Source organism: Peromyscus maniculatus, chromosome 14, assembly GCF_049852395.1.
Source record: "Peromyscus maniculatus bairdii isolate BWxNUB_F1_BW_parent chromosome 14, HU_Pman_BW_mat_3.1, whole genome shotgun sequence".
In the NCBI taxonomy this organism is placed as follows: Eukaryota; Metazoa; Chordata; class Mammalia; order Rodentia; family Cricetidae; genus Peromyscus; species Peromyscus maniculatus.
This window is the reverse complement of record NC_134865.1, coordinates 59,261,098-59,281,204: the sequence shown is the minus strand read 5'-3', so window position 1 is coordinate 59,281,204 and position 20,107 is coordinate 59,261,098. Positions and strand designations below refer to the sequence as shown.

General features: G+C 49.5%; 2 protein-coding genes across 2 annotated transcripts in view; one reads left to right on the top strand and one right to left on the bottom strand.

Moving 5' to 3' along the window:
- Window positions 1–19,159, bottom strand: part of Lrrc74a (leucine rich repeat containing 74A) — a 31,056-nt gene extending 11,897 nt beyond the window's left edge. The window contains exons 1-9 of the mRNA XM_042260969.2: window positions 18,751–19,159; window positions 16,783–16,905; window positions 11,625–11,797; window positions 10,475–10,582; window positions 9,739–9,835; window positions 6,663–6,712; window positions 6,109–6,190; window positions 2,608–2,693; window positions 1,882–2,076 (exon numbers count right to left, since the gene is read on the bottom strand). Coding sequence (XP_042116903.1) covers window positions 1,882–2,076; window positions 2,608–2,693; window positions 6,109–6,190; window positions 6,663–6,712; window positions 9,739–9,835; window positions 10,475–10,582; window positions 11,625–11,797; window positions 16,783–16,905; window positions 18,751–18,793 — 957 coding nt within the window. The 5' untranslated portion in view covers window positions 18,794–19,159. The remainder of the gene's footprint in view (window positions 1–1,881; window positions 2,077–2,607; window positions 2,694–6,108; window positions 6,191–6,662; window positions 6,713–9,738; window positions 9,836–10,474; window positions 10,583–11,624; window positions 11,798–16,782; window positions 16,906–18,750) is intronic.
- Window positions 19,160–19,165: 6 nt separating this feature from the next.
- Window positions 19,166–20,107, top strand: part of Angel1 (angel homolog 1) — a 35,648-nt gene continuing 34,706 nt past the window's right edge. The window contains exon 1 of the mRNA XM_042260968.2: window positions 19,166–19,745. The gene's annotated coding sequence lies outside the window, so the exon portion shown is untranslated. The remainder of the gene's footprint in view (window positions 19,746–20,107) is intronic.

Here is a 20,107-nt window from a genome sequence, read left to right as displayed (position 1 = left end):
CTGTGGAAGATTAGAAGTTGAAAACATGTTTGGAATCACCTAATTCCAATAGACAGAGGCAACCATTGTCCATCTGTATAAGATGGCCTCTTAAAAAAAAAAAGGATATGTTTTAAAACTGTGTGTATTTATTAGTGTGTGTGTACATGTGTTTGTGTGTGTGTGTGTGTGTGTGTGTGTGTGTGTGTGTGTGTACATGTGTGCATACATGTGTGCCATGACGCGCATGTGGAGGTCAGAGGACAGTTCGCGGGAGTCGTTTTTTTCCCCCCTTCTAACATGTGGTTCTGGGGATTGAACTCAGGTCATTGGGCCCGGCAGATAGTGCCTTTACCCACTGAGCCATCCTGCCAGCCTTACTTCTTAGTCGATGGAACCTTTCAAAAGGTTCAGGTTCTTACAGCAATCCTTGGCTGCACCGGACCTTAAGGCTGAGTTACTCACAGCCTGGACCGCCTCTCTGAGTGGAGTGGTCCCATTCCACCCCAGCTGGGAAGTCTAGCTTTCCTTCTGGATGTCCAGTCTGGTTCTATTGGCCATTATCATACTTCCTCTTTCAGAATCTGGCTTCTTCTTGTCCCCTTCACGGCACCTCAGACAGCAGGTTTATTCTCCGTTTTCTCACATCCACTCCTCCTCCATCAACAAGGATCCCAACGCCCGCCATGCCTCCACCATCCTCTTGGGGGTGGGGTGGTTAGAATGGTCTTAGAGAGCCAGTCAAGCGGCCACCCTCTTCATAGTGACGTGGTCTGAATGAGTCACTTAGCCTCTGTTTTCCCGTCTGGACGGTGGAGCTGGCAGAGATACCTGGCCATACTGGGCAACGGACTAATGAATTATTGCATCATCAGATTCAGGGTGTGGCTTGAGAGAGCCCCAGAGAGAAGACCTCGGAACAGAAGTTCTCATGCATCTGTTTTTTCCAGCTCTCCAAAGGCCTGTGTCATAATTAGTCTCCCCAAGTAAGCTAATTTACAATGAAATATTAATCCGTCCATCCATTCACTTACTACAGATTCGCCGGGTGTCCAGCACCATGCTGGGTATGAAGGGTATGATCATGGCCAAACTGAACATCCTTGTCTGGAGGAAGAGTTCCCATTCAAATGAGGGCATAGTCAGGAATCATAGTATAGAGTTCTGCACGGAGGGAGAGCAGAGTGCTGGCCGCGGTCCCCTAATGCAGGAGGTCGCAGGCTGTGGTGGATGCTTGTGCGCCATGCTCTGCAGCAGAGCAGGCATGGGCGTGGCTGGTGCTAAGAAGGAGAGGAGGAAACAGGAGGCCAGGGGAGCCATGAAGAGCAGGGGTGAGCTGAGGCTGCAGAGGCTCATGGGGATCAGAGGAGTGCCAGAAACCACTGGGATCTGGGATTAGTATCCCCAAAGCATAAAATGGCCTTAGTGGGAAGAAAATCCCAAGAGAGACCCAGATGGTACGAGGGGGGACCTGTGTAGAAGCACACGTGTCACCCGAGAGCTGGGGCAGCCCTGGGTGTATAGCAAGGGCACCGTGTGCACACGGAAGTGCGGTGTGTGTGTGTGTGTGTGTGTGTGTGTGTGTGTGTGTGTGTGTGTGTGGTGTGTGTGTGTGTGTGTGTGTGTGTGTGTGTGGTGTGTGTGTGTGGTGTGTGTGTGTGTGTGTGGTGTGTGTGTGTGTGGTGTGTGTGTGAGATGATTCTCCCTAGCATTATCCAGTCCACTTCTACCACCCTGCTTCCCTACAACACAGACAGATGGATCACACACATACAAATATATGTACACACACACACACACACACACACACACACACACACACACACTCACGGACACACAGGCAGAGGCGCGTGCCGTACAGACACAGACATGCACACCAAGGCGCCAGCTCAGCGAGTCTACCTTCATCACTTGGAGGCTTTCATTGACCTCCAGGCCCTTGCTGATTCTGGAGGCTCCCTCATTGGTGATGCCGTTTCCGCTGACGTCTATGTAGATCAGACAGCTGTTGAGTCTGAGGACATCCGACAGGGCCTGAGCGCCTTCGTTCCCGAAGCCGTTCATGGAGACGTCCAGTTTCTTCAGGGTCACGTTAGACTCCAGGGGAGGGGAACAGCACCGGCATCAAGGTGGAGTGAGACTCCCCGGGGAAAATGCCTTGACTACCAGCCCAGCCCCAGGCCTCACCCCCACCCTCATCCTAACCGATCTAAACCTTTATCCTTACTCCTAACATACTCCGCCCTTACCGTCACCCCCCACAACTCTCAATCCATCCCGTCCCAGCCTAACCCTCACTCTCACCTTCCCTCCCCACTCCTCCCCCAGAGCTCAGTGGTTTTCTCTAGAGACGGATGTACACAATCATTCCCTTTCCCTCCAGACGGGGCTCGATCTCAGGTCCTCTCGAGATCGTCTCTCTGCCCCTTAGCTGAACTATCCTCTGAAAGCATCCCTAGAGACGGTACTCAGGCCTCAGTAGGGAGGATTTATAAACTAGAAGGGCACATCCAGGGATCGTGGGAGGAACCCCAACAACTCAGGAGACACTTGGTGAGAGCTCTGCACACCCGGATGCGTGGTGACTTCAAGGAAGCGGTTGAACTCACCTCTTAGAGCGTGACTTACCCGGAGACCGTTACACAGGGCCAAAGCTGCCCGAGTGTGGAAGTGATTCCAGCTCAGGTTCAGCGACTGGAGCCCTACATTGAGGGCTGGGAGGAACAGAGACACAGCTCAGCATCTCCCACATCGCCAAGACCCCGCCTCAGACCCACAGCCCTGGAGATGGGTAGGCAAGCTAGAACACCCAGGTGACAGCATTTTAAAAGTGCATGGGTGTCGGGTCCCCTGGAAGTGAAATGACAGACAGTTGTGAGCTGCCATGTGGGTGCTGGGAATTGAACCCGGGTCTTCTGGAAGAGCAGTCAGTACTCTTAACCATCTCTTAACCAGAGATGGCTCTTAACCAGCCATCTCTCCACCCCCCCACCCCCCCTTTTTTTTTTAATTTTAAAGACAGAGTCTCACTATATAACGCTGGCTGGCCTGGAGCTCACAGAAATCCATCCACGCCTCCCAAGTGCTGGGATTAAAGTTTGTATGCCACCATGCCTGGCCAGTGATAATTTTCAGTAAGTTACTTAGACACAAGATTGAAAGATGACCTTTAATTCTGGGGAAAAAGATGACTTAAAACAGTCCCACTTTTCTATTAAAGAGGGCAAGTGGCGTGATCTAGCCGGTCAGCAGGTGACCACAGATGTTTTCTCGTGAAGAGGTGTGCACTCTGAGACGCCACCGAAGAAGACAGCGCAGACTGTGGAAGGACTCCATCATAGATGTTTACCCTGCTGTCACAAATACAGTGACGTATATCTTGAGTGTTCGTCTGGGATCCCGAAGGGCATGACTCAATTGACAGAGTGCTTGCCTAGCAGGCGTAAGGCTTTGGGGTGGATCTCCAGAACCACGTTAATTGGACATGGTGGTGTATGCCTGTAATCTTAGCACTTAGAGGGTAGAGTCGGGGAAACCAGAAATTCAAGGTCATCCTCAGATATAAAGCAACTTCTAGGCCGGCTATATAAGACTCTCTCTGAGAGAGAGAGAGAGAGAGAGAGAGAGAGAGAGAGAGAGAGAGAGAGGGAGGGAGGGAGGGAGGGAGGGAGGGAGGGAGGGAGGGAGGGAGGGAGGGAGGGAGGGAGGGAGTCTGAGACTGAGACTGAGACTGAGACTGAGACTGAGACTGAGACTGAGACTGAGACTGAGACTTGAGGATATGATTATCCAAAGATGGAAGTTATAGTTAGGGGTCAAGATTTGCACAGAAAGCACACTTTTAAAATTTATTCATGGGGGGCTGGAGAGACAGCAGAGCGGTTAGGAGTACTAGCTGTTCTTCCTGGGGACTCGGGTTCAATTCCCAGCACCCCCACGGCAGCTCACAACTTTTTGTAACTCCACTTCCAGGGGATCTGACACCTTCACACCAACATCTATGCAGGCGAAACACCAATGCACATAAAAAAATAAATGAAATTTATTTGTGCTTTAGACAGGGTCTCTCGGCCTATAGCCATCACATGGCCTAGAACTGGCTATGTATTTGCGGCGGTCTTCTTGCCTCTGCGTCATGCCCAGCTCACGCGTGCACGCTTGTGAGCCACCACGTGGGTGTAGACAGTTGAGCCCGAGTCCTCCTCTGCAGGGGCAAGTGTTCTTAGCCTCCAAGCCTGCTCTCCAACCCGGACCCACAGCTTTCTAGTCTCAGTCTCCCAAGCAGGTAGTACTGACTACAGGCCCACGCCACCACGCCTAGAGATGGACAGGGTCTGTCACCTCCAAGCTGGCTGGGTAGATCAAGCCTTAACCTCTTGAGCCCATAGGGCATCCGGACTACATTGCCTGGTGGTGCAAATCCTTGTGTTGACACAAATGCTGTGTACACTCCCTTGTTACCTGCTTGTCTTTAAAGTTGCTCTTGGGTGCCAGGCGTGGTAGTGCACGCCTTTGATCCCTGAATTTGAGGGGTGGAGGCAGGAAGAGCAGGAGTTCGAGGCCAGCCTTAGCTATATGAAATCTTGTCTCAAACAAACATAAAAGCAAACACAATACTCCAAATTAAAACGGTAGAGCTGTGTGTGGAGGCACAGCTTCCAGTACTCAGAAGTCAGAGGCAGGCAGTTCTCTGTGAGTTCAAGACCAGCCTGATCTACATAGCAAGTTTCAGGACAGCCAGGGCTACATAGAGAGACCCTGTCTCAAAAATCACAACAAGAAAATTTCCCAAAAGATCTTGTCATCTTTTATCATGTGTATGTTTTAAATACGTTTCGATAAAATATGTGAATAGTTGAAGGTACAGTTTATGTTATGTGACATGTAGTAATCCTGATCTCCCCAACATCAGCCAGTTGCTTTTTTAAAAAGAGATTTATTTAGTTTATTTTTTATGAATGTAATTAAAACATTTTTTTATTAGACTTACTCGTTGTTGTTTATGTATGAATGTTTTGCCTGCATGGATGTATGTGTACCACATGCATGCTTGGTACCCGTGGAGGTCAGAAGAGGGCATTGAGTTCCACAGAAGCGGAGTTATAGATGGCTGTTAATCACCATGTGGGTGCTGGGAGTCCGACTTGGGGCCTCCAGGAACAGCAAGTGCTCTTAACTGCTGAGCTGTCTCTCTAGCCCTGAGCTTTATTTTATGTTTGTGTGTGTGTGTGTGTGTGTGTGTGTGTGTGTGTGTCAGGGTGAGTGTATGCTGTGTGTGTGTGGCTGCCCAAGGAGGCCAGAAGAAAGTGTTGGTCTTCAGGAGTTGGAGTTACATGGGGTTGTGAGCCACCCGATTTGGGCGCTGGGAACAGAACTCGGGTCCTCTGCAAGAGCAGCAAGCAGCCGTAACCGCTGAGCCATCTCTCCAGCCCTCACGCAAGCTGCTTTTCTACAAGATCTCATCACTGGCAAGTTTCGCTTCTCACATCCAGATGTTGGCTTTGCTCTATTATTTTGAGCCTGATTTACATCACTTTTATAATGGGGACACTCAGGACACATACCTATGATCCAAACACTTGGGAGGTGGAAGCAGAAGGACCTCAAATTCAAGGCCAGTCTGGGATTCAATAACAATGAGACATTGTTTCAAAAACAAAACAAAACAAAACAAAACAAAACAAAACAAAACAAAACAAAACAAAACAAAACAAAACCCACCAATAAACTGAAGAACAAAAATACAGCATCAGCAGCAGAAACAAAACACAAATCAAAAGAGGGACCACCAAAACAAACCCCACAAAGGAAACATGGAAGGCTGAGTTAGTAAGAAAGGGAAAGGGATTGGAGAGATGGCTCAGCCGTTAAGAGTACTGGGTGCTCTGCCCTCAGAGGACCTGGGTTCAATTCCTGGCACCAATGTGGTGGTTCACAACTGTCTGTAACTCCAGTTCCAGGGAATCCAGTGCCAGTGCCCCATCTGGCCTCCACAGGCATCAGATACGCTCGTGATTCACGTACATACATGCAGGCAAAAGGCCCGTACACATAAAGGGAGAGCTGGAAGTGGTCTTCTCCCCAGCCCCTCCGCCCAGGTCCTCTCCCCTTCCCTCCAGGGGGACATACCTAGCATCTGTCCCAGGTACTCCCCTCCTACGTCAGAGAATTGGTTGTGGCTGAGGTTCAGCGACCGAATTCGGTAATTGGACTAAAGGAACAAATTGTAGAGAGGTTAATTTTCTTCCACTTAGTTATCTTGAGACAGGAGATCACTATGTAGTTAGTACAGGCTGGTCTTGAACTCTCCATCCTTCTCCCTCAGCCTCCTGAGTTCTGGGATTATAAACATGGGCCTTCATGCCCAACAAGAGGTTATTTTTGTCTTTTGATCACATGACTTTCACTTAACCTTGAGGCAGAAGGAAAGAGGACTCCTGGGCACCTGAAATTGGGTGGGCTAGGGTTCTTAAGCAAATGATTTCCTACACATTTTTTTTCCTTTTGGCTTAACTGTTAATGGTTTCTTGGAGAATTATTGCTACCCAGAAAGCTCTACGACTTGCTGAAGTTTTTGCAGGGAACAAACACATATTACTTTCCCAAACCAAGCAAGTGCCTTTGCCCAGAGTGTTTCTCAGGTCACCCAGAATTCCCAAGGGACATTCTCACATGCTCCTTACCGACAGGGCTTGGCATAAAAGTGCAGCAGATTCCTCCTTGAAGTTGTTTCCTGAAGTGAGGATGCTTCATTAGCAGCACACTCCGGACTGTCCATGCTCCCTTGCCCTCCCGTATCGGCTGGGTCCTTTCCCGTTGGTGGAACCGTCACCCCTCCCCCTGCCCCCCCCCACAAGATGAAGCCCTTAAAGCCAATAGGTAGACACAAGGAATGGAGGAGACTGCTGGCTGTCTCCTTCCTCCTCTCTGGCATCAAATCTGAGTATCCTTAGTGTAGTAAGAATGCCTAACATTCGGACTGGAGAGATGGCTCAGCGGTTAAGAGCACTGACTGTTCTCCCAGAGGACCCAGGTTCAGTTCCCAGTATGGCAGCTCACAGCCACCTGTAGCTCTAGTTCCAGGGCATCCACTGCCCTCTCCTGGCCTCCATGGGCACCAGGCACACACGTGGTGCACAGACACACATGCAGGCAAAACACTCCACACCCGAAAGTTTAAAAAAAATAAAAAGCTTTAACAGTCATAGCAGCTCCATCTAGCAGCTGACGTTTCATAGAAGAGGAAATAAACGACGGGACAAACGTCTGAAAATACGATCTCAACGTCAGTGTGAACTGCTGCTGGTGACTAGTGCATTTGAACATCCCAGCTTGGTGCGCTGGGCACTTTGGACCGTAATCCACCGCCTTCAGAATCACCGGCTAAGATGAAGTCTGCGGCTGTTCTTGGCTCGTGCATGAGAAGGACGAGGTTAACTGAACAAAAGGTGTTGAAGCTGGGATTCTGATCCCTGTACTGTGACCTCAACCACCTATGCTTTTAACCATTTGGTTCACAGATACCTCGGTTAATACCCTGCTGGAGTAGGATAGGGAGGTAGATGGTCCGTTGGTGGAATTGTAACCGGCTCTAGGCTTTTTAAGGGGAAACGCAGAAGTTACATTTGGATTTTACAAAGGTGGCTACATCCACTCATTACACCCTAGGGCGTCCATCTGGATATACTGGAACATGTGCCCAAAAAGAGGTGCATGCAAGAAAGTCCTTGGAAACATTAATGGAGAGGTGGGACACTGGACAGGACCCATCACTGTCCCTTCGGTCCACTGGTGTTTATAAACTATGCTGTCTCCCTGCAACATGGAGTACTGTTCAGAGAATGAGATAAATCTAGTCCTTCTATCAAAGAGGAAAACCGCACTCGGAGGGAAACAAGTGAAACTGAAGAGGAGTACCTGAGGTATGAGAGAGTTTCTACTAACAATAAGCATTCTAGTTCCTTTTCTGGATTCTTTTTTTTTTTTTTTTTTGGCTTTTCTGGATTCTAAGATATGGATGTTTTAAGACACTTCTTCGTAACTCAAAGGATGCTTTTTCATTGACAAATTCAGGTGTGGAATTCTTTTTTAAATTTTATTTTGTTATTTTGTATGTGTATGTGATTGTGTGTGATTGTGTGTGTGTGTGTGTGTGTGTGTGTGTGTGTAGGCCAGAGGTTGATATCAGGTGTCTTCCTCAGGCACTCTCTACCTAGTTTTTTGAGAGAGAGTCTCGCTCTGAGCCTGGAGCTCACTGATTTGACTAAACTGACCAGCAAGCTTCCGGGATCCTCCTGCCTCTGCCTCCCGGCTGGAGGGACACACCATCGGGCCAGCCCTCCACATGGGTTCTGGAGGTGCAAACACAGGCGCTTCCTCCACTAAGCCATCTCCCCAGCTCCTGGTGTCTATTTCCTTTCCTTGAGCTCCGTTTGGACTGACTACGCTTTCTGGATCTGAGACTTCAGGAAACACGCTAGTGATTTTTGTTGAAATATTCCTGCTTATTCATTCTCTTCTTCTGGAACACCTACCAGCCATGCTGGATCTGCTCAGTCTTTCATATTCTTTTACCTACTTATTTATTTCCTGTAATGCAAAGATAAAATATCCTTTTCACTACTTCTAGTCACCTATATTTAATATGCTATTGAATTTATTCACCAATGTCTTTTAAAAAAATCTCTGTGTGTGTGTGTGTGTGTGTGTGTGTGTGTGTGTGTGTGTGTGTGTTTATGGATGCGTGTATGTGTGTGTGTGTTTATGGATGCCTTCCTCTATTACCCTGCACTTATTTTCTGAGTTAGCATCTCGCACAGATCCTCGGGTCTGCTCATCTCTTGCCCTCCCCTGATCTGGAGTGACAGACGTACACCACTTGTACCTAGCTTTCACACGGGTCCTGGGGATTTGAACTCAGGTCCTCGTGCTTTCTCAGCAGGCATTTCATCCACTGAGCCATCTCCTGATCTTGAGACTTTTCTTCCATAGGGTCAGGGTGTTTTATCACAGAAACAGAAAAGTAGTGAACACATTATCTGTGTCTGGGAGTTCTATTTTCTGAAACTGCAAATGTCCACTTTTTAGGTTTTTTTTTTCCCCTGTCAATTTCACAGTTTTGGACCACCTGCACCAAAACGTATCTGTGGGAATCCCAAGCCACCAGGGCAAAGAGTTGTCCTCCAAAGAGGTCCTACTGTTCATCATAGGACCACTCTCTATATTCATTTCCTGACTTAGAAGTTCCAGAGCCCCGCAGACAGAATGCATCTGCAAACCCAAGTGAGGGCGTGTCTGGGTACTAGAGTCTCCAAGTGACCCTGTTCCCCCAATCACGGATGGCGCATCACTCATTGCAAGGTAGACAGGCAGTAATCAAGTGGTTAATAGACATCAAGACAGCTGGAGAAAGAGGACAGAGAGTAACGGTGATAGATAGGACATTGCTGTCGTGCTAGGAGTCAGAGAAGTCCCTTTCAAAGATGACATGGGAGTGAAGGTGTGAAGTGAGAGAGTGAGGCATACGAGCCAGGCAGACCCCAGAAGGTGGAGATGTCCAAGACAAGAATACTGCAAAGAGAGCTTGTTGGGGAAAGCAGGACGTTGGTGTGGCCCTGGAGGGGCAAGGCCGCCTGGTCCAGCAAGGGGAAGATGCAGCGTGCTGTTCTGAGATCCTCTGCTCTCCTGAGATCCTCTGCTCTCCTCTCCCTGTGTTCCCAGCATCGTCCCCTCCTCTCCCCTCCCCTCCCGTGGGCTCACCTGAAAGTTTCAGTTTCCAGAGCGAGGAGTTGTTTTCCTGGAGGAAATCTGAGATGATCCTGGCTCCGTCTATACCAAGGTCGTTGTCGGACACGTTCTGAGAGGTAAGAGCACACACACAGAGGAAAGAATAGCACTAAAAAGGCCCTCAAAAACAAGGGGGTGGGGGCTGGTCAGGGGCTGAGGGAGGAGGTGAGATGGGGTAAAAGGCTTAGGATTGAGGTAATGAGAAAGACAGAGAGATGGAAGGCAAGGAAGCGTGTTCCCAATCTGGCTTCTTTTATGTCTCTCATGGAATCTCATTTTTCTCCAATTTTGTCTTTAATGACACCTGACTCCCTCAGTTTAGTCCTGGTATTTCAGATAAGGCTATCAGTTGTTTGTGTTGAAGCTTGGGGCAGTATTCATTTGGAGGATTTAAATATGAGCCGCCTCACCAGGTCCCCGCTTTCCGAAGAAGAAAGCATGGGTAAAACATTCCATTTCGGGACTTGTAAGGAGCAGCCAGAAACGGCTCTTCAGGTTTTCCCACAGCCACAGGGTACAGTGCCTGAGCCAGCCCTTGATACCTGGCCCTCCTCTGAGAAGTTGTGTCTAGAGAGGAGGATTGCACCGGCTGGTTAGAGATAGCCCAAAGCTGACCTGGGCCTGGGCTGGGGGGCCCTGGCTTGGCTTGAGTGGTTCTGAGTCCCCAGGTGTGCCAGGAGGGGCTGGTGGGGGAGGGCGCCCGCCCTACCAGCTCCTGCAGGTAATAGTTCTCCTGCAGCATCTCCATCAGACTCAGGATGCCCTCGTCCATGATGGAGTTGTCTTCCAGCTCCAGTTTGAGGATCGTCGTGTTGGACTTCGACCGTCACCGTGGGAGAGGAAGAAAGACAAGGAAGTGGTTAGTGAATAAGGTGGTTCTCTGTCCGCTCTGGTCCAGAGCTTGGTTTCCCTCTAGAACATCCCAGGCACTCGAGAGGGTGCTGTGTTGGAGGCCTGGTCCCCAGTGTGGCCGTGTGGAAGAGTTCCTGAGACCGTGGCGCTGTCGGTAATGTGCTTGCAAGGTGAGCATGAGGATCTGGGTTCAGATCCTCAGCACCGGTGTTAGGTAATGGTGCATGCCTGTAATGGTGCATGCCTATAATGGTGCATGCCTGTAATGGTGCATGCCTGTAATGGTGCATGCCTGTGATCCTAGCACTGGGAAGGAGACTGGAGGACCCTGAGCCTTGCTGGCCAGCCAGTCAAGCTGAATCAGTGAGTGCCACGTTCGGTGAGGGATCCTGAATATGATGGAGAGCAATATAGGAAGTCACCTGACATCAACACCCCCCCCCCCCCCCCCCCCCCCCCCGCCCGTGAAGAATTCAAGGTCAAGTCCTTGTTTGGTCATGGCAAGCCAAGAGATAATATTTTTTTTTTCTTTTTCCATCACAGGCAATTTATTTTGTTCTATTCATTCACAGTTAATACAGAAAATACGCCAAGAGATAATATTATTCACGTGGAAAAGTGTGATTTACTCTGCAATATGATTTCTAAAAACGATAATGTGAAAGGCAGACATTGAATGGAACGGCTCAGTAGTGGCTCCATGCATGGCCAAGGTCAGCTTTGGAATGGAGATCCAGGTCTACATTTTGTACTTGCAGTAATTCTTGGGCCTGGTTCTAGCCCATACAGGCTGGCTGATGCCTTGTTTCCCAACTAGGAAAGGCCACAGTCTTCAAAGTGCAGCCTCTTCCACGAGCTAACAGGGAAAGCAATGGCCAGTGACTGAGAAAGGACCAGGGTAAGTTGCTCTTTAGACACCAAAGAGAGCACCCTCTGAATGTCAAACCAGCCGCCCCCTTAAGCCTCTTCCACCAGGTCGGATGTGTACCGTTAGCCAGCATGCTCACCACCAGAGTTATGGCGATGGCCTTGGTGCCCTTGGGGCCCAGCCCATGATGGTTGAGGTTCATGTAGGACTCCTCCATGTTCCGGATGAAGTAGGAGGCGGGCACTACGCCTACTAGTTTGCAGGCCTCCAGGTACAGCTCCTTCTGTCCGATGGTGAAGAATTTCTCTGTGTCTGTATAGAAAGTCAGAATGAAATGAGGGGTCTCCTCCAGCCTGCCTCAGCCCCAATCGCCCCAGGGGAGGTAACTCTTCCGCTTGGGCTTTCCTCTGCCTGGGATCTGCCCTTGTGGGGGTGTACTCTAGAACTCAGCTGCTCTAGAACTCAGCTTTTCCAGCCACGGCTGATGATGTGTATGCAGGAGAGTGTGACCAAATGTGGTGGGCACAAAGAAGTGGCCACAGTAAAGCGTTTCTGAAGGTGTGATGGCAGAAGATTAATTGACATTCACACATGAGAGGAATTCAGTGTATTTCCGGCTGCGCTCGCCCATGTGGCATCTTGTGTCGTCACCACAGGCTTCACTCTGAACAGAGCACGCACACTTAGCCCTTTACATGCTATGGCACTACACAACACCACAGCTTCCAAAACACCTGGGCTGCGACGCCAGATTCTTGTATATTATGAATGACAGTGTTTTTTGTTTTCATTTTTGTTTTTTACTGCACATACAATGTCCCCCTCTTGTAAAAACATGGTTTAGTCAGGCGGTGGTGGCGCACGTCTTTAATCCCAGCACTGGGGTGGCAGAGGCAGGAGGATCTCTGAGTTTGGGGCCAGTCTGAACTATAGAGTGAGTCGCAAGATAGTTGGGGCACAGAGAAACCCTGTCTCAAAAACCAAAAACCAAAATCAATTAAACAAACAAACAAACAAACAAAAAACCAACCAAAACAAACAAACAAACACCCCACATGGTTTAACTATGAAAACCAGAGACTTTTAGTACTTCCCTACTATCCATTCCTCAGTATGTACATATCAAATCAGGATATCTTTGGGTTAGATTAGATTATAATGTGATTGTGTTACAGTACAATACAAAAATATTTGAAGTTTTTTCTAAATTTTACTTTATGTGCTTTGGTGTGAAGGTGTCAGATCCCCTGGAACTGGAGTTACAGAACTTTGTGAGCTGCCATGGGGGTGTTCTTCCTCTGGAAGAGCAGCCGGTGTTCTTAACTGCTGAGCCACCTCTCTTGCACCCAATTCTTTTTTTTTTTTTTTTTTTTTTTTTAAGATTTGTTTATTATGTATACAGTGTTCTGCCTACATGTGTCCCTGCATGCCAGAAGAGGGCGCCAGATCTCATTACAGGTGGTTGTGAGCCACCATGTGGTTGCTGGGAATTGAACTCAGGACCTCTGGAAGAGCAGCCAGTGCTGTTAACCACTGAGCCATCTCTCCAGCCCCCAAATTTTTTTGTCTAATTTTGAGACAGGGTCTTTTTTATGTAGCTGCTCTGTCTGTCCTGGAACTCACTATATAGACCAGACTGGCCTTGAACTCCCAGAGATCCACCTGACTCCACCTCATAAGTACTGGGATTAAAGGTGTATGATGATACACCTGGCTACAATGTTTAACTTGTTGCAGAATATTTGATCACACTGTGAACCCTGAGTTTGCGTTTGCATTAGTTAAATAAAATCAACCTTGGGTCAGGAGGCCGAGTTGACAGAAAGTAATCGTAGAGAGTCAATCGTAGGGTGTCTGGAAGACAATAGAGAGGCAAATAGTGTGTGGGGGGGACTTAGTATAGCATCTTTTTTTTTGTTTGTTTGTTTGTTTTTTAATTAGATTTATTTATTTATTATGTGTACAGTGTTCTCCCTGCACTCATCCCCGCAGGTCAGAAATGGGCACCAGATCTCATTACAGATGGTTGTGAGCCACAATGTGGTTGCTGGGAATTGAACTCAGGACCTTTGGAAAAACAACCAGTGCTCTTAACCTCTGAGCCATCTCTCCAGCCCCTGTTTGTTTGTTTTTAAGGAGGGAAGGGGAAGGACACTCTCTCTCCTAGACGTCAGCAAAGAGAGAAGGTCAGCTACTTGCTCCTCTGAGCTATCAGGTTTTCACTCCAGCCTCTGACTCCCGAGTCTTAATGATAAACAGAACGATAGAGATTTAATTGAAAGTTATATATAGTAGCAGCAACAGAGCCGGTGTCTTCAGGAACGGAATTCCCGCCAGGCTGTGTCCTGAGTGGCCAGGCTGCTGCCAGAGAAGCAGGCTCTAAGTGGGGAGCCACAGTTGCTGGCTAAAACAGCAGTAGATGAAAGCGCAGCCTCTGTGCCAACAGAAAAAACAACGATGACTCAAGTATCACAACCAAGTTATTAAATCAGTTTTGGCTTGGGATTAAAAACAATTTCTGTCAATGACTGAAATGGTTCTACACATACTTTTACGTGTGCGTTTGTGTTTGCGTTTGTGTGTGCTTGTGCATGGTCTCGCCAGAAGTCAACCTCAGGGGACATTCCTCAGGCATTTGTACCTTGGTTTGGTTTTGTTTTTTGGTTTTCTGAGACAGGGTTTCTCCATGTAGTTTTGGTGCCTGTTGTGGATCTCGCTCATGTAGACTCCAAGCCCAGAGCCAGGAGTTTGGGAAGAGAGAGGACACTAGCTTCAGATAGCCCAGGGGGATATATCCCTCTGGTTAAGAGGAGAGGCTAGCGGTTTTACGTCCCAGGCCTTTGTAGGAAACAGGAACAGTATGCCTTTGGTCACCTTCCCAGGCTGGCCACATTCAAAGACTGGTCCTAAGTGGTATTTAAAGGCCCAGCCCCTCTGTCTGCCTTCAGAGAGCATCGCAGGGTCAAGTAGTCGCCCATTGCTGTTGACTTTTGATGGTCGAAGGAATCTCTAACCCAATCTTAGTTTCACCAACACTGCTTTTTATTATTACTATCACTTAAGTTTATGTGTATAGGTGTTTGGCCTGCTTGTACGTCTATCTACCATGTGTGCTGGTGCCCACAGAGAGCAGAGGAGGATGCTGGATCCCCTTGTATTAGAGTTAAAGCTGGTGGTAAGCCACCACCGTGTGGGTGCTAGGAATTGAACCTGGGTCCTCTGGAAGAGCAACCAGTCCTCTTAACCACTGAGCCATCTCTCCAGCCCCAGCTAGTCATCTTCTTCTTCTTCTTCATCACCTTCTTCTTCTTCTTCTTCTTCTTCTTCTTCTTCTTCTTCTTCTTCTTCTTCTTCTTCTTCTTCTTCTTCTTCTCCTCCTCCTCCTCCTCCTCCTCCTCCTCCTCCTCCTCCTCTTCCTCCTCCTCCTCCTCCTCCTCCTCCTTCTCCTTCTCCTTTTTTTTTTTTCAGAGCTGAGGATGGAACCTAGGCAAGTGCTCTACCACTGAGCTAAATCCCCAACCCCATAAATCTTTTTTTTTTTTTGGTTTTTCGAGACAGGGTTTCTCTGTGTAGTTTTGGTGCCTGTCCTGGATCTCGCTCTCTAGACCAGGCTGGCCTCGAACTCACAGAGATCCGCCTGGCTCAGCCTCCCAAGTGCTGGGATTAAAGGCATGTGCCACGGCCGCCTGTAGTCTTCTTAAAACATACGTCACAGCCAGTGGTGCAGCTCGGCAGTAGAGTGAAGTCACAAGGTCACAGATATTCGAGTCCTTGGCTTGATTCCCCAACACCACAAAAAACTGTGAGCCATGAATAAAACTTTGCCAAAGATTTGGAGAAGCACCTGCTTAAACAAAAAACCAGTTTGTTTTGTGTGTGTGTGTGTGTGTGTGTGTGTGTGTGTGTGTGTTTGTTTGTTTTGAGCCAGGGTTTCTCTGTGTAGTTTTGGTGCTTGTCCTGGATCTCGCTCTGTAGACCGGGCTGGCCTCGAACTCACAGAGATCCGCCTGGCTCTGCCTCCCGAGTGCTGGGATTAAAGGTGTGCGCCACCACTGCCCAGCAAGACAGTCTTATAAGCTGACATTGGGGGTAAGGGCCACTTTGACCCCTTTTGATGTGGCCTGAGAATCACTGACTGCCACCCATGTTCGAGAACACACGAGAGGGTGGGGATAACGATGCGCAGAAGTAATCTTAGCCCTCGGCAGGGGGTGGGATCAAGAGGTCACGGTCATCCTTGGCTATGCAGTGAATTCAAGGTCTGCCTGGACTACACGCAACCCTTTCTCACTAAAACAAAAGCAACAAGAGAAGAATGGTGACTGGGCTAGACTAAGTGTGCAAAGCTGAAGACTGCCCCCGCCCAATGGGACCAGCATCCTTCTCCCCTCGCTTCACAGATGCTCACAAATGAGCTTTTTTGGCCCTTTTTTCCTTAGGGGAAATAACAGGAAGGAAGGGATGCTGGCCGTGTGTTGTTTGCGAGAACAGAGTGTCCGCTTCGGCTCCATCCAATGGGGTAACCGGGATGCTTGATTTCTGTGACAAAACATGGGGCTCTGAAGCAGGAGAAACGAGAGCTCTTAGGTGACCAAAAAGCCCTGGGGTTAGGGCAGCAGAGACACTCTAGGGTACCACGTGGAATACTGAATGCTGAAAGCAGGTCAAACGTGGCATCCGCTTAGGGAGCCCTGGCCAGCTCTTGCTGTCTTTGGGTGACTCTCACAACCTTTAAGCCTCCTTTCTAGAAAAGATGGAATAAAGTGTGCCTTCTGGGGTTATGGGAAAATCACATAAGAGTCACATGGGGTGGAATGGGGTGGGGCTGGAGAGGTAGCTCAGAGGTTAAAAACGCACATACTGCTCTTTCAGAAGACCTGAATTCAACTGCCAGAACCTATGTCAAGAAGGCTGCAACGGTCTGTAACTTCAGCTCCAGGGGGTATCTGATGCCTCTGGCCTCTGTGAAAGCACCTGGACTCATGTACACACACACACACACACACACACACACACACACACACACACACAGACACAGAGTCATATGAGAGAGATTTAAAGATCAGACACTTCTGTGTATTGGTTTAGATCTTAACAACAACCTGATGTGGGTCCTGCTCAGAAGGTCCTGTGTTGTCTGTCCCCAGCCAACCAGGAGGAGCAGGTGCTTCAGAATCGAGCATACCCTTCCTGGCCCTATCTTCCAGGACAGAGAGGAACATTCTGGTGGAATCACATCTCTCCAGTTCCCGAGGAAGCTGGCTGGCCCCCCCACCCCTCTGCAGATGTGACCTCACCTTCAATTTCCAAGTCGGTTTCTGAATCCTCCCGGGTGGGTTTCTCTTTCTCAACGCTTGGGGGGGCCTCGGCTTCGCAGTAGAGAGTGTCATCGCTGCTCTGAGGCGCTAACGCAGCCTCATCTGGAAGAAAATCCCATCCGGTTCAGGGAATCAAACCTGCGGCCCATTGGGTGATACCTGCCGCTGACTGCCCTCAGTCTCTGCCTCCCTCCCAGGTTCTGCCTGCAGCCTTTGTCCTGTCCCGTAGCCTCACACAGCAGCCCCGTTGGGGAGACCCCCTTCTATAAGACCTCCCTATGGCTGAGGTGGTGGAGTCCCTGTGTCCCTTGTCGGTGGGCAGCTCCTGCCCCCGACCCTCATCTGCCTGCTTTTGGTGGGGCCCTTGCTCACGCTCCCCTCTTATCATCTGCATAGAAGGATTTTGGGGGTCTGCTGCTGAATCTGTTACTCTATGTGGTGAACAGATGTGTTCCAAAGCCGGGGCTACTTCATGGTCACACACTGTGCCGCCGGGAGGTAGGTGACAGGCAGGACACGTGGGGACTGGGATCGGATGCAAAGGAAAACAGCCCTGGATCCGCTCCAGGGAGCAAGGGGACAGTCAGATTTCTAGGAAGGTGGCCTAGTTCCCTCGAGTCCGGCACTGTTCCTGGGCCTATGAAGGAGAGGCTTGAGGGTGTCCCTGAGCTGAAGTTTGGTCTGTGACTGAGCGTGCTTGTCTTCATCGGATGAGGCTCTGGTGAGAGCAGCAGTGTCGTCTCCTTCACTCTGGCCCTGTACTCGCCGGATGTGGTCAGTTAGTTCACTGGGCCAGGGAGTGGTGGGCTCCTGGGAGCCACACACAGGATTCAGAGCGGACGAATCCAGCATCAGCAGGCCTCCGGGGTTCAGGAAGCCACACTTGTGCTTCCCAAAGACCTAGCAGACAGGGCCAGCTCTCTCTCTCTCTCTCTCTCTCTCTCTCTCTCTCTCTCTCTCACCTGTTGGTTTTATTTATTTTTATTTTGATAATTTCATACACGTTTACTCATCTACACTTTGAGTGGGTTGAGCATTATGTGCCCCCCCCACCAACCCCCATTTTCACAGTTCAGATTCTAGGATGGCGGGCTTCTTATTGATCCCAAGTAAGTGTGTGTCTTCATTTTTGCTCACAGAGCCAGGTCCCGATATTTATCCCCAAGCCTCCGTGACAAGTTTCCATGTGACATCTAATCTGAGTAGCAGTGGCTCAGTGGTCAGGAAGCATTCAGAAGCCGAGCTACCCAGGCTGCTGCCCTGGGCTCTGAGAAAAGGGGCAAATTTCTGACTCTCAGTCAAACAATAAAAGAAAGGAAGGGAAGGAGGAAGGAAGGAAGAGGAAGAGGAAGGAAGGGAGGGAGGGATAGAGGAAGGGAAGATAAGAAAAGGAAAGGAAGAAAGAAAGGAAAGAAAAGAAAGGAAGAAAGAAACAAAGAAAAAGAAATGTGTTGGGAGTGCAATGTGTATGCTTGCAGTGCCCGTGGAGGCCAGAAGAGGGCGTCGAACCCCCTGGAGTCGGCGTTTCAGGTTATTGTGAGTCCCTGGGAAGTGAACTCGAGTTCTCTGGAAGAGCAAAAAGCTCGAAGTGCTTGCTGATCTGTCTCTCCAAACCCTCACAGTTTTAGAATTCCACTCAACCGGGGGATGCTAGCAAATGAACAACTATCAGCCAATTCATGTGGTGTAAACGTTTCCAGTATGGCTGGTTTCTAAGTATCAACGTAATGTCAACCAGTCTACAAAATGAAAATTAAGATTGGTTAGCCCTCATAAGAGCCAAGTTCAGCACCATGACTCACTATATTTGAGTGGTTTCTAAACCCGGTGGCAAATGTCACACACCATCTCCATTGCAGAGACTCAGGCAGAGGGAGAAGGGCCTTTGGGGTGTACCCGATCACTGGACACTACTCCGGGAGGGGAGATAGATAAGGGCCTTTTCACCTTTGGCCTCAGACTCAAGAGGCTCATCATCATCATCGTCCATGCTGCCAGGACTCTCTGGGGGGCGGACAGCTTCTTGTCCCCTGGTGGCTGCGTCCCTAGGGTGCACACCTGTCCATTCAGCTCTGTTTCAAACTATGTGCACTGCCGCCCTCTCGAGGGCAGATCCCAAGGGAACCTGGAGCTAATTTTTCATCCAAGCAAGCTTGGAGGAGAGCCGGCTTCGGTGGGAATCGGGCATGCATGGATTTGCCTCCAACTCTGTCTGGGGGAGGTAGCTAGGCCTGGATGGAGCTCATCCGGGACAAAGATAGAGCTCTATCCCCCCAGACCTTGGTCAAAAAGGATGCCCGCCCACTTGTGACTTTGTGACCTAAGAGCCACTTTCCTTTTAACCTCAACATTCCATGAGCTCATGCGGTCATTGTGATCCTTGAGGGTGGACCCGGCAACAACAGGTCTCCCGCCCTTTGGGTGGCTCTGGGGTGGGTCATTTTCCTCATATGTTCGCTGGGTCCAAGCCCAGACTTGGCTGTGAGTGCTTGGGTGCTGTGGGGGGACCTCTTAGTGACAGCCTATTTCCTTCTGAGTCAGAACCAAACCCAAGGCTCCTAGTCAGGTGACCGTGAAGCGCCGCCACCATGTTTTTCTCTCCAGGTGGCTGCGCTTCAGGTACAAAGTATTTCAGTGATGGGTGAGGTCAGAGCTGTTCTACCCAGTTCTTCTTTTTGGCTTGCACCCTTGGGAGAGCACCCTCCGCCTCGGAGCAGAAGGACAAAAGGGCAGCACGACAAGCCTATGTTCAATCACTACGGGTTGTTGCTGCCACAGCACCGTTCAGGCCACACTGCTAGGCTGTGTGACTGGAGGCCAGCATTCTCACGCTCAGCGGTGTTCACATGTGGAGCTGAAGTTCACTTGCGGCGGGGGGTCGGGAGAACCCGAGGGCTGGTCTGCTGCTCCTCGACTAAGGCTTCAGAGCATCACACAGTCAGGTCAGTGGCTGGAAGACTTGGGGGGAGGGCGGGTGAAAGTCCGCTTTGTGTCTTTTACAAGATGAAGAGCTAGAAATCTGACCTGAGAAACTATAGTTACAGATGTGTATGTGTAGGCAAGAGGACACCTCTTATCGGTTCTCTTCTTCTTCCCTCCTTCCTTCCCTTGCGAGGGCAAGTTTCTTGTTTCTGTGTTGTAGACTGTGTTGTACTCCAGGATGGCTGCTCCGTGAGACGGGACGGTTCTCCCGTCTCCTCAACTCACCGCAGGAGTGCTGGAGTTACAGATGCACACCCCACATCTGCATTTTTACATAGGTTCTGGGCCTGAACTCAGGTCACCAGGCTTTTGAGTCCTTCTT